General features: G+C 51.7%; 1 protein-coding gene across 4 annotated transcripts; it reads right to left on the bottom strand.

Annotated features, from left to right (window-relative positions):
- Nucleotides 1–177: 177 nt before the first annotated feature.
- On the bottom strand, nucleotides 178–17,357 carry ANKRD23 (ankyrin repeat domain 23). 4 transcript variants are annotated; one of them, XM_035117281.2, is made up of 9 exons: nucleotides 17,294–17,357; nucleotides 13,100–13,255; nucleotides 11,491–11,622; nucleotides 10,368–10,475; nucleotides 7,159–7,257; nucleotides 6,629–6,727; nucleotides 6,418–6,516; nucleotides 3,908–4,006; nucleotides 178–3,151 (listed from the first exon to the last, which is right to left on the bottom strand). In XM_035117281.2, the coding sequence occupies exons 1-9, from the start codon at nucleotides 17,318–17,320 to the stop codon at nucleotides 3,047–3,049; spliced, it is 924 nt and encodes a 307-aa protein (XP_034973172.1). In that variant the 5' UTR covers nucleotides 17,321–17,357; the 3' UTR covers nucleotides 178–3,046. The 4 variants fall into 4 exon arrangements, with proteins under 4 accessions (XP_034973172.1, XP_034973175.1, XP_034973173.1 ...); XM_035117284.2 differs by lacking the exon at nucleotides 3,908–4,006 and having other exon boundaries at nucleotides 17,294–17,347; XM_035117282.2 differs by lacking the exon at nucleotides 6,418–6,516 and having other exon boundaries at nucleotides 17,294–17,347.
- Between the last annotated feature and the right edge of the window lie 1,024 nt (nucleotides 17,358–18,381).

The following is an 18,381-nucleotide window of genomic DNA, read 5'->3' as shown; positions in this document are numbered from 1 at the left end:
GCAGGTATGTGGCTCCCCAGAAGATTCTCACCCCACCCCACCCCACCCCCCGGATTGAGGCCATGGGCTGTAGGGTTACCACCAGTGGTTGAGAGGGGGCCCTTGTTTCAACCTTTGAAGAGAAAGAGTTGGTGCCAGAGCATTGGAGAGAGAAAGGATTTCCTAAGACACAAAAGCCAGGGCTTCCAATGTTTTATTATTGTTCAAAGAGGAATCGCATCAGTTTCATATTCCAAAAAAGCAAACACAAGCCATTTGGGTGTCTGGGGTTTAGCCATCCATGGTCAGCCCCACGCAGTCCCTTAAGTAGGGCCTTGTTTGACATGCCAGCTGTGGGGGAGAGGAGGGCTGTCTTCTCACAATGTCAAGGTCAACAGGTTTGGAGAAAGTTTCACCACCTGATTGGCAAAGGGAGCGCATCCTCCAGATGGCCCAGAGCTGCTTGAATTTGTCAGAAATTCCCCTCCAAAAAAGTAGAGGCTAGAACATTGTTTTTGACACATTTAGATTCAAGATCAACTTGAGAAGAGTTGAGATCCATTCAAGTAATTTCCTCCAATCCCCTCTGCACTTTTCTCTGCAAAATGGAAGGGGCATAAAGGTAAAGGTACTCCTGACCGTTAGGTCCAGTCGCAGACGACTCAGGGGTTACGCGCTCATCTCGCTCTATAGGCTGAGGGAGCCGGCGTTTGTCCGCAGACAGCTTCCGGGTCATGTGACCAGCATGACTAAGCCACTTCTGGCAAACCAGAGCAGTGCACGGAAACGTTGTTTACCTTCCCGCCAGAGCGGTACCTATTTATCTACTTGCACTTGGTGTGCTTTCGAACTGCTAGGTTGGCAGGAGCTGGGACTGAGCAACGGGAGCTCACCCCGTCGTCGGGATTCGAACTGCCAACCTTCCGATCAGCAAGCCCTAGGCTCTCTGGTATGGACCATAGTGCCACCCGCGTCCCATGGAAGGGGCATAGACATGGATTAAAAGTTCATTCTCCAGAGTCCAGTGTGACCCATGTACCAGACAGCAAGGTCAACAAGGTAGACCATTGTGGTAATCAGACACTGAAGGGCAATGCCCATCCTGGCTCTGGGTCTCTTACTGATTACCTTGGAAAAATTCCATCAATAGGTACGTATGTCAGGTTTACAGAATGTGAAACCCAGTTCCACAGTGAAGGTCAGTTAGCAGACAGAGTCAGGGAGCTGCTCTGCACACTCCAGTGTGCAAACTCTCTGGAACCTGCAGCACTTGAGATCCATTTTGCATCAGAGAATAAATATTTTGAGGATTATGTTTTGGTTGGAGGGGGGAGGGGTCATGGCCTGAACCAGCAGTGCCAAGATCCTGCTTCTCCAAGAGACAAGGAATGAGGGCCATGCCCAGAGGCATGTGGCACCACAGCAGTGGCTGGGAATGACAAAGAGGAGGCAGTCGCTGGCACCTTTTAAGGGCTGGGAGCAAAGAGGTCATGCCCTTTGTGGCATGTGCCAGGCACCTCCCAAGGGAACAGGCGCAGTGACGCTTGACAGGAAAGAGTTGGGGAAATTAAGGCAGCTGAGAGAGGATCCTTGTTTCTGCTTTTGGAGGCCGGCAGAGGTATGGCTCATAACCAGCCGTGGCCCAAGTGTCTCAGGCATGGCTCCCTAGTCTACAAGGAACTTGCTTCCAGTCCTCACCATTGAACCAAGGAGGGCTGCAACTAAGCTCCAGAGGTGGCCTCCAGGATCTGTGAAAGGCAGAAGCTGCCTGCCTTTTCCTCCAAGGCCTCCTTGGACTCTCAGCCCTGACAGAACTGTTGAGAAGTGAAAGGCACTGGGGAAGGGCAGCCATCGCAAGTTCTCTGTCCCCCTATCATGCAGCAGAGTGAGGAGGCTGTCTAGGCCAGGCATCCCCAAACTTCGGCCCTCCAGATGTTTTGGGCTACAATTCCCATCATCCCTGACCACTGGTCCTCTTAGCTAGGGATCATGGGAGTTGTAGGCCAAAGCATCTGGAGGGCCACAGTTTGGGGATGCGTGGTCTAGGCAGTAGAAGGGGAGGGGGCATAGTACAAGAGTGGCAGCTCCCCAGACATTCCTCCTGAGCTCCCTGTGGAAATGCTTTCCAGCTGGTGGGGTGGGGTGGCTGGCTGGCTGGCTGGCTGGCTGGCTGGCTGGCTGGCTACTTTGTCTCCTCCTCATGCCTCAACACATCAGCACCTGCGAGCGCCCTGGCTGGCTTCTCCAGCAGGTGAGTTCAATGCGCTGTGCTGCTTACCCATTGCTGCTGCTAATGTCCTGGAACAGGCCCAAGTGGAGCATTGGAAGAAAAGCTCTGTGCCCCATGGCCTGCCTTGCACCCTCTAAGCTTGCATGTTGCCCATCACCAGCACTGAAGTGGGAGCCGGCTGCCATTAACAACCAGCTTCTGGGAGCAGAATGAGGCCGGTGTGCCATCCTGTCCTTTGTCTAATGCTTGGCAGGGGGTTGGACTGGATGGCCCTTGTGGTCTCTTCCAACTCTATGATTCTATGAATAGCCCTGCAGCCCACCTCCTGGGTGTTCCTGTGCAGCAGGACCATGGCCGCAGCATTAGAGCTGCTTTGGGAGTTCCCCAAGGGGCTGTGCGTCTACCCACCTCCCTGTAATAAAAGCCTTTTTTTTCCTCCACCCTTCTCAATGGCCAAAGATGACAGAAGATTTTCCTGTTTCTGAAGGGAGACCATCATTCCCACACATGCCCCAGATCACAGCCACAAGGTTTCCAAGTGCCAACTCTTGTGCCTTAGTTTCTCCTTGGGGGACAGCCTCTACAGAGAGCCATGAGGGGGGGGGAGTTTGTAGGCTCCACTAGAAAGAGCAAGTGGCGGGGGACAGGCCTTGGGGACGACCTCTCAGCCTGAGGGTACCAAATAAGTGCCTGGTGCCTCGCTGGCACAGTCGTAATGGGGTGGGGGGGCGTATCTGCTGAAGGGCAAGGGGAGTGAGTTGGTCCCCAGCCAGTAGAGGGGTAAGGTGGAATGTCAGCTCACAGAGCCAGCACCCCACCACCCAAGATCCCCCACTCTCAGCAGCTCCTGAGGGGGCCTCGCTGCCGGTTGGCACAGGCCTGCAGTGTCTCTCGGATGCCCATCTGCCAGTCTTTCACCAGGTCCACTGGAGTTACCGCCTCCTGCCAGAACAAAGAAACGGCATCAGACAGCTTTGCCTGCCTCTCCGCTTCCTGCCTCAAGCTGGAAGGCCAGGAAGAGGCAGAGAGAAGCCTTCTAATCTCTCTGTTAGGGGTGGGGAGCCTGAGACAGGCCAGGTGTTGTGGCAGGACGACCACAGGGCAGTAGGCTGCACACTGGAGAGCCGCAGCTTCCATGCTCCCCACACTACCGGCCCACCCTGTTTGGGCTTCTTGACAGATGGGATGGCAGGCTATGGCACAGGCCCACAGTTGGCTGCAGGTGACAAGCCATGGGGGCTTTTCTCACCCAAGCAACCCACTCCACCCGTCCCCGTTGAGCGTCAGCTTAGTTCTCGCTCTGGCAGTAAATCTGCCTGGGCTTCCGAGTGCAGGTGAGGACACTCATGAAAAAAGCCCGGAAATATTGGGAAATTACATGGTGCTGAGAAGGGGTATCAACTCACCTTTGCCCTGAACTGCTACCTTTCTATGTGAAAGGCCCTTTTATGCAGGAGCATTTAGCACCTGAAGCTATCACCTGCAGCCTGCTCTGATACAGCCCAGACACAAGTTTACAGACTCGGTGAGCCTAGAGTAGACTGGGCCTTAGAGCGGTGCAGAAAGCGAATGGTACCTTTGTGCCATAGAGCAGTGCCACCAGGCCCACCCCGCACAAGCTCCAGGTGCCCAAGGGTCTTCCCTGCTTGTTGCCCATTCTGAAAGCGTGATAAAACCTCCCTGCTGTCCATCCCTCACCTCATTCTGGGTGGCCAGGTTTGCCCCGTACATCAGCAGCGTCTTCACAGCCTTGAAGCGTCCCAGCCTGACTGCATCATGAAGGGGGGTGTCTCCTTCCTGGGCAGGAGGAGGCAGAGTAAGTGCGCCTGGCCTCCTCCACACCAGGGCCAGTTAAAGGGCAGGTCCTTAGCTCGGCAGAAGAGCTGCTGCTTTGCATGCAAAAGGATCTCTGGGTCGACCTCCATAGAATCATAGAATCATAGAATCATAGAATCATAGAGTTGGAAGAGACCACAAGGGCCATCCAGTCCAACCCCCTGCCAAGCAGGAAACACCATCAAAGCATTCCTGACAGATGGCTGTCAAGCCTCTGCTTAAAGACCTCCAAAGAAGGAGACTCCACCACACTCCTTGGCAGCAAATTCCACTGCCGAACAGCTCTTACTGTCAGGAAGTTCTTCCTAATGTTTAGGTGGAATTTTCTTTCTTGTAGTTTGAATCCGTTGCTCCGTGTCCGCTTCTCTGGAGCAGCAGAAAACAACCGTTCTCCCTCCTCTATATGACATCCTTTTATATATTTGAACATGGTTATCATATCACCCCTTAACCTTCTCTTCTCCAGGCTAAACATACCCAGCTCCCTAAGCCGTTCCTCATAAGGCATCGTTTCCAGGCCTTTGACCATTTTGGTTGCCCTCTTCTGGACACGTTCCAGCTTATCAGTATCCTTCTTGAACTGTGGTGCCCAGAACTGGACACAATACTCCAGGTGAGGTCTGACCAGAGCAGAATACAGTGGTAATATTACTTCCCTTGATCTAGATGCTATACTCCTATTGATGCAGCCCAGAATTGCATTGGCTTTTTTAGCTGCTGCATCACACTGCTGACTCATGTCAAGTTTGTGGTCAACCAAAACTCCTAGATCCTTTTCACATGTACTGCTCTCAAGCCAGGTGTCTCCCATCCTGTATTTGTGCCTTTCATTTTTTTTGCCCAAGTGTAGTACTTTACATTTCTCCTTGTTAAAATTCATCTTGTTTGCTTTGGCCCAGTTGTCTAATCTGTTAAGGTCATTCTGAAGTGTGATCCTGTCCTCTGGGGTGTTAGCCACCCCTCCCAATTTGGTGTCATCTGCAAACTTGCTCAGGATTCCCTCAAGCCCATCATCCAAGTCATTGATAAAGATGTTGAACAAGACTGGGCCCAAGACAGAACCCTGTGGCACCCCACTAGTCACTACTCTCCAGGATGAGGAGGAGCCATTGATGAGCACCCTTTGGGTTCGGTCAGTAAGCCAGCTATAAATCCACTGAATGGTAGCATTGTCTAGCCCACATTTTACCAGCTTCTTTACAAGAATACCATGGGGCACTTTGTCAAAGGCCTTGCTGAAATCAAGATAGGCTACATCCACAGCGTTCCCTTCATCTACCAGGCTTGTAATTCTGTCAAAAAATGAGATCAGATTAGTCTGACATGACTTATTTTTCAGGAACCCATGCTGACTTTTAGTGATCACAGAGTTTCTTTCTAGGTGCTCACAGACTGTTTGCTTAATGATCTGCTCTAGAATCTTTCCTGGTATTGATGTCAGGCTGACTGGGCGGTAATTGTTTGGGTCCTCTCTTTTCCCCTTTTTGAAAATAGGGACAACATTTGCCCTCCTCCAGTCTGCTGGAACTTCGCCTGTTCTCCAGGAATTTTCAAAGATTATTGCCAGTGGTTCTGAAATCACCTCTGCCAGTTCTTTTAATACTCTTGGATGTAGTTCATCTGGCCCTGGAGACTTGAATACATCTAAACTAGCCAAGTATTCTTGTACTACCTCCTTACTTATTCTGGGCTGTGTTTCCCCTGCTGAATCATCTGCTCCATATTCTTCAGGTCGGGCGTTTTTTTCTTTCTTGCAGAAGACTGAGGCAAAGAAGGCATTGAGGAGTTCTGCCCTTTCTCTGTCCCCTGTTTGCATTTCACCATCTTCTCCTCTGAGTGACCCCACTGTTTCCTTGTTTTTCCTTTTGCTACGGACATACCCATAAAAGCCCTTTTTGTTGCTTTTAACCTCTCTGGCGAGCCTGAGTTCCCAGCTAAAGGGATCCCAGACTAAGAAGACTAAGCCCTGCTGGAAGTCTCAAGGCCCCACGGCAAAGAGCTGACTGCGAGGCGAGGGCCATTTCTGAAAGTGCTTGAGGATAAAGTGCCTGGAAGGAAAGGCCATCAGAAGAGCCCTGCAGCTGGATCAGGCCAAAGGCCCATCTGGTCCAACATCCTGTCCTCAGTGGCCATGCAGCCACTGAAGAAACCTAGCAGCCCTCTCTCCTCTCATGGGCTTCCCAGCATTCACAGGCGTAGCTCCTCTGGCGGCAGGTGGAGAACTCAGCTGCTGAACTCAGGAGGCTTTCTGCCGCCAGCTCGCATCCCAAAAGCAGTGCAGACTTTCGGGCAGAGCCAAAATGAGGGCTTGGCCACCCCAGCTGTTCCCCACGGCCCAGAGGCAGAGGCCAGCCCTCCCCTCCAACTTGTACCTTGTCTTGCGCATTGATGTTTGCCCCGCAGGCAATGAGGTGCTCAGCGCAGTCGCTGTGCCCTGTCCGGACGGCCACGTGAAGTGGGGTGCTCCACAGCTGCCAGAGAAAGAGAATCCCTCAGACCCCACCCCATTGTGCCAGTGGGGGCTCCGTCACGGAGGCAGCGCTCTCTGAGATGTGGGAGGCGGCATTGGCGGAGGCTGCTCACCTTGTCCCGCGTGGAGATGTTGGCTCCCCTGCCCATCAAGCACTTGAGGATCTCCAGGTGCCCCCCACGACAGGCCCAGAGCACAGGGGTCGCGTCCAGCTGCGTCAAAGCAGAGCCCGTTCATTATAGGGGGAAGAACATTTGGGGCACAAGAAAGTCTGGCTGCACAGGAGGGGGAGGTGTGGCCCTGACCATGACCTAAAGCAGCCTTCGCCAATGGGTGCTTGCCACATGTTTTTGACTACAAATCCCATCACCTTCAGCATCAGGTTGGCAAAGAGAATGGTGGGGTGGGTGTACCCATCCTACTTTTCGGAAAGGTTCCCAACCTCTCCCTCCCTGCCTCTCTTTCCCTCTGCAACTGCTAGAGCTTCAGCAAGGCAGGAGAGTGCATGCCTGTCCTCTGGGCTGGAATCGTGGCCCCGACAACAGCCAACCTGGCTTTGCTCCTGCTTTTTAGCATTTTTAAGCCAGTGATTGATGGGTACGTTTTTTCCAGCAGCAGGTGTCAGGAATCCCTGGGTGCTCACCATGTCTCTCGGCTCCAGCTTGGCCCCAGCTTCCAGCAGCTTGTCCACGATCTCTGCATGGCCCCGCAAGCAGGCCCGGTGCAGGGCTGTACATCTGAACTGCAGGAGGAAACACAAGGGAGCACCTTGGTTTGCCTGGCCGGCACCCTGCAAGCCTGCCCACCCCTTTGGCATCCACCCCTGAGGGTCTGCTATGGTGGACACTTGGCATAGCCCATAAAGCCAAAACAGCATATCCTGGCGCAGGGGATCACCTTCCCAGTGCAGAACTGCACATTACTCTAGGATAGCCTTTGCCAACCTAGTGCCCTCCAGACGGTTTCAGTTACAACTCCCATCAGCCATAGCCAGCACTGGAGGACACCAGGTTGACAAGGGCTGCTCTAGCAAATGCAGACCTTTGTCAAAGTCATGTGACTTGAAGGGACAGGGCAATGAGATGTTTGTATGGGATAATTGCTGGGAAGTAGGGCGCTTAATGGGACGCAGGTGGCGCTATGGGTTAAACCACAGAGCCTAGGGCTTGCCGATCAGAAGGTCGGCGGTTCAAATCCCCGCAACGGGGTGAGTTCCCGTTGCTCAGTCCCAGCTCCTGCCAACCTAGCAGTTTGAAAGCACCTCAAAGTGCAAGTAGATAAATAGGGAAGGTAAACGGCATTTCCGTGTGCTGCTCTGGTTCGCCAGAAGCAGCTTAGTCATGCTGGCTACATGACCTGGAAGCTATACACCGGCTCCCTCGGCCAATAACGCGAGATGAGCGCTGCAACCCCAGAGTTGGTCACGACTGGACCTAATGGTACCTTTACCTTTACCTAGGGCGCTTAAGCTTTTCCCTTCCACTGATTCCCCCTCTCCATGCGTATCTCCACCCTGACTGCCAGACTTATTGCCCAGCAGAGGAAACACTTCAGGATAGGGGGACCTGGAAGAAGGATGTGGCAGGGAGGGGATTCTCCTTTGCTGGGGATTTTACCCCTGCAGTGAAACACATTTGCCTACAGAGAAACCGGTGATCAGAGCCGCATAGCAGCTTTGACAAGCATTTGTTACTTTGGGGTTGGGGGAAGACAGCTTCATTCACTATAAACCATGACATTTTTAATCTCCTGCAAACCAGTGGCAAAGTTGTGTAGTTGCTTTGTAGGGTTTTGGTAGTCCAAACCTTGCATCTTGTAGGGCTTCCCAAACTGAGGAACTGATACATCAAACAGGGGTTCATAGCTTGATATATCAATTACTCAGTTTGAGGGGGGCCTACAAAACGTGGGGTTCATGCTACAAAACCTCATGAAATGACTATAAAAGTTCAGCACTCATTTGGAGGGGACCCAAAATCTTGGGGTTCATAGTGAATGAAGCTGGGGGACACCAAAGGGGAAGTTTTATTTCCACCAGGGGGTTGTCTGCTTCTGGTGCAATGCAGCTTAAAAAGTTGCTGAGCATCTGTCTCCATGTGAATATATTATGCAGGGATAGTCTGCCTCTAAATGCCAGATACCGAGAATCAAATGTGGGGAAGAGAGGGCTCTTGTGCTCAGATCCTGCTTGTGGGTTTCCCACAGACGTTTGGTTGGCCCCTGTGAGAACAGGATGCTGGACTAGATGGGCCACTGGCCTGATCCAGCAGCCAGGCTCTTCACACAGACATTAAACAATGGAATCTGTCCCACAAGATGTAGTGATAGCCACCAACTTGGATGGCTTTAAAAGAGGATTGGACAAATTCATGGAGGAGGAGGAGAAGAAGGCTCTCCTTGGCTGCCGGCCACAAGGGCTAGGCTCTCCCCTGCTGAGAGGCAGCGTGAGAGACATCTGGCTTGGCCACTAAGAGAACAGGATGCTGGTGGGCCTTTGGCCTGATCCTGCAGCCACGCTCCTCTTGCACTCTTGTGGATGTATATTTTTGATACAAGCACCTATTAAAACTGCAGATAGCAAAGGGCCATCTTAGCAACCATTCATCGTGTGAGAAAGAAGCAAGAACCACACTTCTGAGGTGATGCCTGGCACAAAACATCTGGGATTTAAAAACCATCCTTTGGGAATTATTGTTTTCCATTGATGCAAATTTAGACAGATGTAATTAATCAACTCAAACTCATGCAGTGAATCAACTAAGATGGCTTTAGTGAGAGCACACAGTGGTGCATCTGCGGCTGGATCTTGGGGTTGTTGGCGTGGGAGGGGGGGCTCTAATGACCATCCCAGAGAGTGGCAGCTGATGGAAGAGGTGACCAAAAGGTCCCTGAGCTGGCAGGGGTACCCCAGGCCCCTCCAGAACTGATGCTCATCACCACAGCAACATCCTTCCTTTCAACTTATTTTATATAGTCAGGGGTGGAAGCCTGAGCAGATGCTCTTGTTATTTTTACTGTAAAATATATTATCCTCTTCTACAACAAAATGAGGCAATTCCAAAGTAAATGTGCTTTTGCATCAGGGCAAGAGGAAAAGCAAACTCAAGTTTATTCCGGGAGCCTCAGTACTGCCGTGATTTAAGTGAGTTTGGAACGCAAAGCTGCAGAACGCTGGATCAGAGCTAGCAAACTGGTTTTTGCTGCCATTAGGTCTAATGCATCAGGAATGTGCAAGTGCTTATAATGCAGGCGGGGGACGAAGAAGGGAAATGTTAATGAGTGTTTCATAACTGAAGGTCTAAAGGGGGTTCCCCATAAGACCATTCAATCCAACCAAATAAAACCAAGGCAGCTGCCTCCAATGGAGAGAATCCTGGTGCAGTTTGGGGCGACAGAGAGACCTGACCGGGGGGGGGGGGCTGATTCCAGCGAATGCTGTGAGGGCACCTGATGCTGCAGCTGTGATGAAAGCTGCAGAGTTTTGGACAAGTGAAATGATCTCTAAAGCAACCACACTCCCCAGAGAAGATCTCCTGCAGAGTGAGAGTTGCGCAAGAGTTGCGCAATATCAGGTTGGTTCCTTTCAGTGGGGCTTGCGCAGGAGAACATCCTAGGGGATTGCGCCCTTTAAGGCTGAATAAAAGGGGAGGTGCTTTTGGGCTCTTGACACCAATATATCTTGGGCAAATTTGCCTCTCTCCCCCTTCCTTTGCTAATATCCTCCACCCCAGCTGCCATCCTTGCCTTTGCCGTAGGATCCCTGGACTGACCCCCATCCCCCTTTCCCTGTTTCATCACTGGGCAAATGCCGAATGGAAGCATGAGGCTTGTGTTTCTTGGCACCCCCTTTACCTTGTCATGAGCGTTGGGGTCCCCTCCATCTGCCAGGTATTTCTCAATCACAGGAATCCGGTTCTCCAGTGCCGCTTGAAGAAACTGCCCTGGACCCACAGGCTCTGTCTATAGAGGAGAGGGATAGGGGTCAAACTCTGCTTTTCCACAAGGTGCCTGTCCCCTTTTGAAGAGGGGGGGCACTCAGTCTGCCTTGTCCACTTTCACCCCACCCCAAAACTAAGCAATACTAATGCTATTACTACTAGTAGTAATGATGATGATGATGATGATGAGGGTTTTTAAAAATTGAACAATGTACAAATTCTGCTTAAATAATTTTACTACTAATAATTCTACTAATAAAAATTTTACTTATAAAAAGAAAGCTTTAGTTGGGGCCTCAGAGATAACAATATGGCTGTTCCATTGCAAAGTCTGCAGCCAACTTGCTTAGCCCTGAAGGTGGATGGGCAGGGACAGCCCTACCATTAGGCAGGGAGAGGCATCTGCTTCAGGTGCCAATGCTGGTGGGCAAATCATCCACCTCCCACCATTCCCTTGGGGACCCTTAAGCCACCAGAAGACACTGTCCCACTGGTGGTGTGGAAGGGGAAGCTTGAATTCCGGATATGGAATGTGATGGCACCATCTTGCCCTTTGCCTCAGGTGGCACAATGTCTTGTCCCAGCCCTATAAAGGGGACTCTAAAGCAGATCTTGGTATGTTGAATAAGTTCATATGAGAGATGCACCAGCCCCTCATTAATTGAGGGCTTGCAAGGGGGCAGCACTTTGAATTGCACCCCAAAATAAATTGGAAGCTGTCTTGTGATGGGACCCAGTCGGTAACCTGGACACCATAGTAGCTCGCAAGTGCTGATCACAGGAAGTCCCCCAGGCAGTCTATCTGGGGTGCTATCCAAGCATGGATACCTGTGACAAGACCAGGGTTTTCTGAGAAGAGATGCAATTGGTGGCGCACCAACCCAAGGATCTTTGGGGGGTGGATGCCTGCAAAGCTGGGTCCAAGCCACAAGCTTCCTCTTGCAGGGGAAGCGCAGCCCCCTCTCTCTAAAGCAGTGTGTCAAGGCTACACCTGTGCTGCAGCACATGGTCTTCTAGCAAAGCCTGTGGAGACTCACAATCACTTCTGGCTCCCGTTCTTTGGGGCGGACCACTTGCTTCAACCTCTTCTTATTCTTGCGAAGCTTGACAATCGCCTCCAAGTCCTGCAGGCTGTCTAGCTTCAGCCTGGAATTGCTGAGTGTCTCAAGCTGGAAAGGAGATGGGGGGAATGAGCTGTGTGGGCAACCGGCCGCAGTGGGGAAGGGGAGGCCTGGGGCACCTAGTGGGAGGGAGAGGCTTTGCATTCCAGTGGGGCTTGTGCAGGGTTGCTTTTTGGCAGGAAGGTGTTTGCTTGTCTGCCACAGCTCAAATTATCCTGCCACCCTTCATGGTGTTCACTATATTCTACCTCAGGAGGCTGCCCCACATTGCTTCACAGTAAACCAGGAGTGGAGAATGGGATCCAGCCACTGCTGACACCTCTCAACCCACGTGGGCCACTTTGGGGGCAGCCCCCCACCTGGTATCACCTTGACAGGGGCAACTGCAACTGCTTTTGGACAGAACCCGGCTCCATGCAGGGGCTCCGACGGAGAGCTCCTGAGTAGAACCAGACCCAGAGAGAGAGACCTGCATTCCATGCCAAATGTAAAAGGCGCTGAACACAAGCCAAGGAGTCCTCAGGAGTGCCCTTTCAGGCTCCCAATTCTGTTGCTTTCTTGAAAAAAATGTTTTGTTATGAATGCGTTTGCTGTTGTTGGACTACAACTCCCATCATCCTTGACCACTGGGAGTTGTAGTCCAACAACAGCTGGAGACCCATGTTTGAGAAACACTGGTGCAGACGATCCATTGCATTGCTGTTCCAGATCCGTATTCATATAGATTGCTCAACCATTTCCTAGAACGTGCTCTAGCCATTTCCTTTTCTGTGGCCTGCCTATCTTTTGTAGGAATCAGCTCTATCACTTTCACTCTCTCCTTCCCAAATCTTATTGCCTTTACATCTGTTTACACACATACTCCAAACTGCTACAGGAAGCAGTGTGGGAGAGAGATCACATTCAGAGAATGCAGTGCAGGGAGTATTCAGCCCTTTCCCCACATACAATAGTCCCAAGGCATTTCCCCCTCCCCACAGCCTACATTTAAGTCTGGGGGAAAGTGGGGTGGACCTGCCCAGTTGACTACATTGAGTTAGAAACCTGGAAGCACAGCTGCTCTTCCAGTTCCAGCTTCAAGCAGAACTGACTAAATTTGCAGCTGCTAAATCATCCAATGTCACCTTTGATCTTTCAAGTGCCATGTGATGCCTTGGGAACGCAGATCAGCCTCTGGCTCAGCTGCGTGAAGAGATCTCAGGGGCACACCTTTGCTTTGTCTGTTTAGCACAGGCACACCCAAACTGCGGCCCTCCAGATGTTTTGGCCTACAACTCCCATGATCCCTAGCTAAGAGGACCAGTGGTCAGGGAATATGGGAATTGTAGTCCAAAATATCTGGAGGGCCAAAGTTTGGGGGTGCCTGGTTTAGCACATTGACTGCTTGGGGGCTAAGAGGAACAGCTGGCAGCTGGCTTGTTAGACAAGAGCCTTCTTGTCCACTATTGCCCCCTTGTGGCTGCAGAGGAGACAGGCCCCTGCCCACCCCCACCCCCCCATGGGCAAGGTGGAACTTCTCACCCACCTTTTTCTTCTTTGCATCTTCTGCCCTCTGCCTTTCCTTGCTGACTGCTTCCCACACGCCTGCCGGGCCTGACCGCCATCTCTCTGGATCCCTGGCCGCGCTTCTTGCCAGCACTTCGAAACCTCTGCCTTTCCCCTCATGTCGTTCGCCACTTACCTGGCGGGAGAGGGGAAAAGACAGGAGCATGAGGAGTGTCTTGGGCCCCTCTCTCTCTTCCAGCAAAGGGTCTATATCCCTCCTTCTGGTCGCAAATTCTGGTGGTGGGTGTCAATAGCTCAGCTGTAGAGCATCTATTTGCATGCAGAAGGTGCCAGGTTCAATTCCCAGCAGGTAGGGCTGGGAATGTCTCCTGCCTGAAGCTCTGTGGAGACCTGCTGCCTGAAAGCATAGACCTCACTGACCTCACTCACTATAAGGCAGTTTCTTGTGCTGCTGGGTTTGTAGCCTCTGTGGTACCGTGGTTAGAGAGTTGCACTAGGACCTGGGAGGCCAGGGTTCAAATCCCACACTCAGCTGTGAAACTCACTGGGTCTACCCCCTTGATCTCCTTGTTGGAAAGAGGTGATATAAAGAGCCCCAAGTTTTGCAGGTGTACAAAATAGCTTCAGGAGGTCATCTCACGAATGCACCACAGGGGCATCAGAATCCTCAGCATGATCCCAGAATGCCCATTGAAGTTCTTGACCTGCTCTTAAGCTCCCACTCTGCCTATGGTCAGTTGCTCTCTCAGCCGAGTTTATATTTTTCCGCAAGTTGCTGATCCATCTTGCTCTCCCGCCAAGTGCCCAGTCCCAGGGCCAACTTGCAACATTCCCCCCTCCCGGCCCTGATGAAGCAACTTCTATTCATATATAGATCTGTATATAAGCAGCAGCCCCTGGCTCAGGAACACACATCATGTGCAGCGAATGCTCCCTCTTTGCCCACAACAGGGCCGACAAGAGACATTTGGGCGCCTGAGGCAGGATGCCTCCAGGGTGGAAAATCCCCAGGCACTAGCAGGTCACTGGGAACAGCCGCTGGGCAAACTTCATTCCGATAGACCCCCCCCCCCAGGCTCTCATGCCCGTCCCATTCATTTCAAGAGGGCGATCATTTCCTGACTGCTTGTAGCTCAGCATGGTCTGCCCACACCCAGCCTCATGCTCTCCCTGGCCAAAGGAAAGCACACTGCTTGAGATGTCCATACAGAGACAACAGGAGACATGTTGGCAGTGAGGCAGAAAACTCCTTTATTTCTGCCTTTCTAACCTAAGAACCCTTCTAGTCCAGCATCCTGTTCTCCCTGTGGCCCCCCAGATGCCTTTCGAAGGCCCATGGGGAAACCGTCCAGAAGTACTGGGTGTCCAGGACTCTGGGAAGCAGAAGAGAACCAGTGGGGTGGGGTGGAATTGGACTAAGTCCTGGGAGGCCAGGGCTTAAATTCAGTCACAAGGCTCACTGGGTGACCCCGGGGCCAGTCACGGCCTCTCAGCCTCAGCTACTTCGCAGGGTTGTTGTATTAAACAAGGAGCAGGGGGAACCAGGTGTGCCACCTTGAGCTCTGGGGGTGGGGTAGAGCTGGGCTATAAATGTAGCAGATTGTTGAATAATTTCTCCCCGCTTGCAATGGCCTTATGCCTTCACTAGTACCCACTGATAGCCTCATCCTTGAGCATAACATTGCTAGAGTAACGTGATAGCTTCTAGGCCTTACTGCTGTCACAGGCCAAGCATGAACGGAATGGCTCTTTTCTCCCCAGTTTCAGTCCCCCAAGCCTGGCCAGCGGCTCCCTTCCTTCTTAGGCCTCCAGGGAAGAGGACACCCAGAGGTCTTGTGTGACCTCCATGAGGCAGCAAGCAGAGCTTCAGCTGGACACAGCAGCCAAAATAAGACACCAGCTGCAGCTCCCGGCAATCCTCACGCCCAGGGGAGGCCTTGCAGGCTTGTTTGTGACATCCTTCCCGTCTGCACATATAAGGCAGTTGAAGTTTGTTCACTGTCTCAGCTCATTCAGCAAAGGAACATAGGAGGCTGCTTTCTACCAATCCATCTAGCTCACTATTGCCTGCACTGACTGGCAGCAGCACTCGGGGGGTTTCAAGCAGGTTCTCTCCCAGCCCCATACCTGGAGATTCCATTGGGGATTGAACTAGGGACCTTCCGCATGCAAGGCAGATGCTCCACCATTGAGCCACGACCCGTCCCTTGACTGCAAATTTAATTGTTGTTGTTTCAGACAAGAGACATTCTCAGCCCTACCTGGAGATATGGGGCATTGACCCTAGAGCCTTCAGGTGAGCTACCATGGAGCTACAGCTGTTCCTTGGTTTGATGCACTCCCATGGACAAGGGCTGGTGCATCCTGTCCTCAGCTGTGAAACCAGGCCCCAATCCGCCTGCCTCTGCAGCGGCCAGGTGGGCTGCTGTGATCCACATCTTTCCTACTAAAAGGCATTTTCCCTAGACACCAGGAATGCATCCAAAAAAGGCAGAATGCACAACCAACTATAAGAATGATGGTTTGGGGGCAGGGGGGCAGCAAGGAGAGAAGAGTGGAAGGGTGGATTCTGGCAACATTGTAAAAGTATACCAGGGGTGGCCAACTTCCAAGAGACTGAGACAGAGTTAAAAACTGGCAGTGATCTACCCCCTTTTGGGGGGTTCAGGTCGATGCTGTTAAGCTTTTTTTAAGGAAGGAAAGCCCTGTTTTGGGGGCTTCAGGGCAAAGATGTAGAGCTTTTTTTAAGGGAGCCAAAGTTGCTGAGCTTCTTTGGGGGGAGCCAGTGATCTACCAGTGATCTACCACAGACGTCCAGTGATCTACCAGTAGATCACGATCTACCTGTTGGACATGCCTTTACTGATGCTGGATTCTTGGATAAGTCAAGAGAATAGCCAATAGTTTACTCCTGGAAGAAAGAAGTTCTCTTTTGGATGGAGCTAGGTTCAATATACTGATAACATGTAAAAATGAAGACAGCATAGCTTGAAAAGAAAAAAAAATTCTATACGATATGGGGCCCTTTAGAAGGAACTGCAGATATATCCTAGTTAGAGGTGTTTTTGTTCTAGAAATTCTGCTGCTGCCATGACCAGCACCCTTAAATGGCAAGCCATCCACACACCCTTAGGGCTGCAGTCTTACTGAAACCAATGCAAGTTACTTCTGCGTAGAGATGTACAGGATTGTGGGGTTAACGAGGAGGAAGCCTCTAACTTTTGCTGGCACAACCTGCCTTCATCCCCCACTTCCAGCTCCTCTTTTCCCCCTGGGTCAGTGGCAGACTTTGGGCTTTCAGATTTCAGCATTGCCCTTTGTGACACCATTTCCACCTCTCATCTTCCTTTGTAAGTCATTGTTGCAGCGCCCTCTCGGCTCGGCACATAGCACAGGTGGACCAGCCGCACTCCCCTAAACCTGCCTCTGCCTAGGTCTTGTAGGCTCACACCTAGGATGGACACCTGACCAACTTTCCAGAGGACAGTTGAATAGGTTCAGAGGACAGTGCAGGTCTGCTTTCAAGAGAAGCAACTATGAGAAGGGAGTCCTGCAGATAGAAGAGCAGGCACACCCACATCACCTGGTGGTCGGCATTCCTATCAAAATGACAGCCATTCTAAATTTGCATCTATACAACTAAATGACCATATGGAAATGTTATGCAAACTGCTGGCCCTTTTGTCTTCTTTGGGGGGCAATGCATAGCTGGCCACCCCAACCCACACCGCACGATACGGAGTGTGACTCCCCTGCCCTGCCCCAACAGTCTGGAGCAGTCCTGGATCAGAGAACCTTCTCACCCAAATACAGTCTATGGCAGGTGTGGGAAGAAAGCACATTGGAGCCTTTGAGTAGATTTCTAGGTGATGTGCAGTATGTCTGCAAGGGTTTCTAACTAATTGCCTCAACAATTGCAACAACCCAGCTCAGTCCTGGTCCTGGTCCTGGTCACAAATTCCTGGCCTGAGCAGACACTCACAGAGACCTCCTGTTCCTTAATTCTTAACATACACCTGCCTGGCACCAGACTGTTTTGCACCAAACTGTGGCTCTCAAGGTGTACCTCAAGGCTCTCATTTAAAAAAACAAAAGCCAAAGTAGATCCCACAAGCCTGCCGTTTGCCCATCTCTGAGCTGAAGACCCCACCCTACTACTCCCAGTTTGCTCTGGATTGCCTTCAGCCCCCCACCCGACCCCTCCATCGCTTACCAACTGCTGAATGCTGAAGATCTCCATGGTCCCCCCTACACCAGAGCCACAACGCTCACTCCTTGGCCGCCAGGCACAGCAGCTGTTTTTATTCCCCCCCCCGGGGGGGGGAGGCTGCATTTGGGCTTTGCTCCAAAGCTCTCCCTCCCCTCCAGCAAACTGGATAATTCAGGTGCCATGTCACGCAGGCTAAAATAACTTCATAGTTTAAAGGTTTCCAGAGCTTGGCAGTGGGGGAAGAGGTGGGAGCTTAGGCCCAGAGTGGGGAACTTGTGCAATTGTTTGGAATGAGAAGAGCTTCAGATAAATCAGAGCAGTTGGGGGTCCCATGACATTGGGGAGGGGGCACAGGCTCCCTACCACCATGCTACTTGCTCAGCACCTTCACACCACTCCCAAGGGCGCTGCATTGGCTGCCAATAAGCTACCGGCCCCAATTCAACATTGTTGGCCTTGACACACAAAGCCTGGACCAGCTGGGGGGCCAAGTACCATAGGGGGCCTTAGACCAAGTCAGCCCATAAGTCTATCAAGCTCAATGTTGCCTACACAGTGGCTCTCCAGGGTTTCAGGCAGGGGGCACTCCCAGATCTGCCTGCAGATGCTGAGGGTTGGACCTGGGACCTTTTGCATGCAAAGCAGGTGCTCCGCTGCTGTGCTGTGGCCCCTGCCCAGTTGCCTGCAGGGACACCTTCCCCAGAACTTCCACTCTGGATTCAGGGTGGGTTAAAGAAGCAGGGAGCAGGTGACCATGTGAAGCCTGGATCTAAAAAGCTGCAACCCAGAAGGCAGCCTCTGCCTCCTGTGGATTTGCAGACAGTTGAGCAGAAGAAATCCTCCCAGAGCGGTTTAACAACCAATCCCTTTTCACAGGGGACTCTGGGAATTGTAGCTCTGTGTTGGGAATAGGGGTCTCCTAACAACTCTCAACACCCTTAACAAAGCACAGCTCCTATTATTCTTTGAAGGGAAACAACACCTGTTGACATGTAAGGTGTGGATGTGGTCTATGTCTACAATTTTTGATCACGTGTCATTGTTTTACCATTAAACTTGAGGATTTCGGGTTTTTTAATTGTCTGTAAGTC

This window comes from Zootoca vivipara, chromosome 6, assembly GCF_963506605.1.
Source record: "Zootoca vivipara chromosome 6, rZooViv1.1, whole genome shotgun sequence".
In the NCBI taxonomy this organism is placed as follows: Eukaryota; Metazoa; Chordata; class Lepidosauria; order Squamata; family Lacertidae; genus Zootoca; species Zootoca vivipara.
Note: the sequence above shows the minus strand (reverse complement) of the source record. Positions and strands in the feature narration are given on the sequence as shown.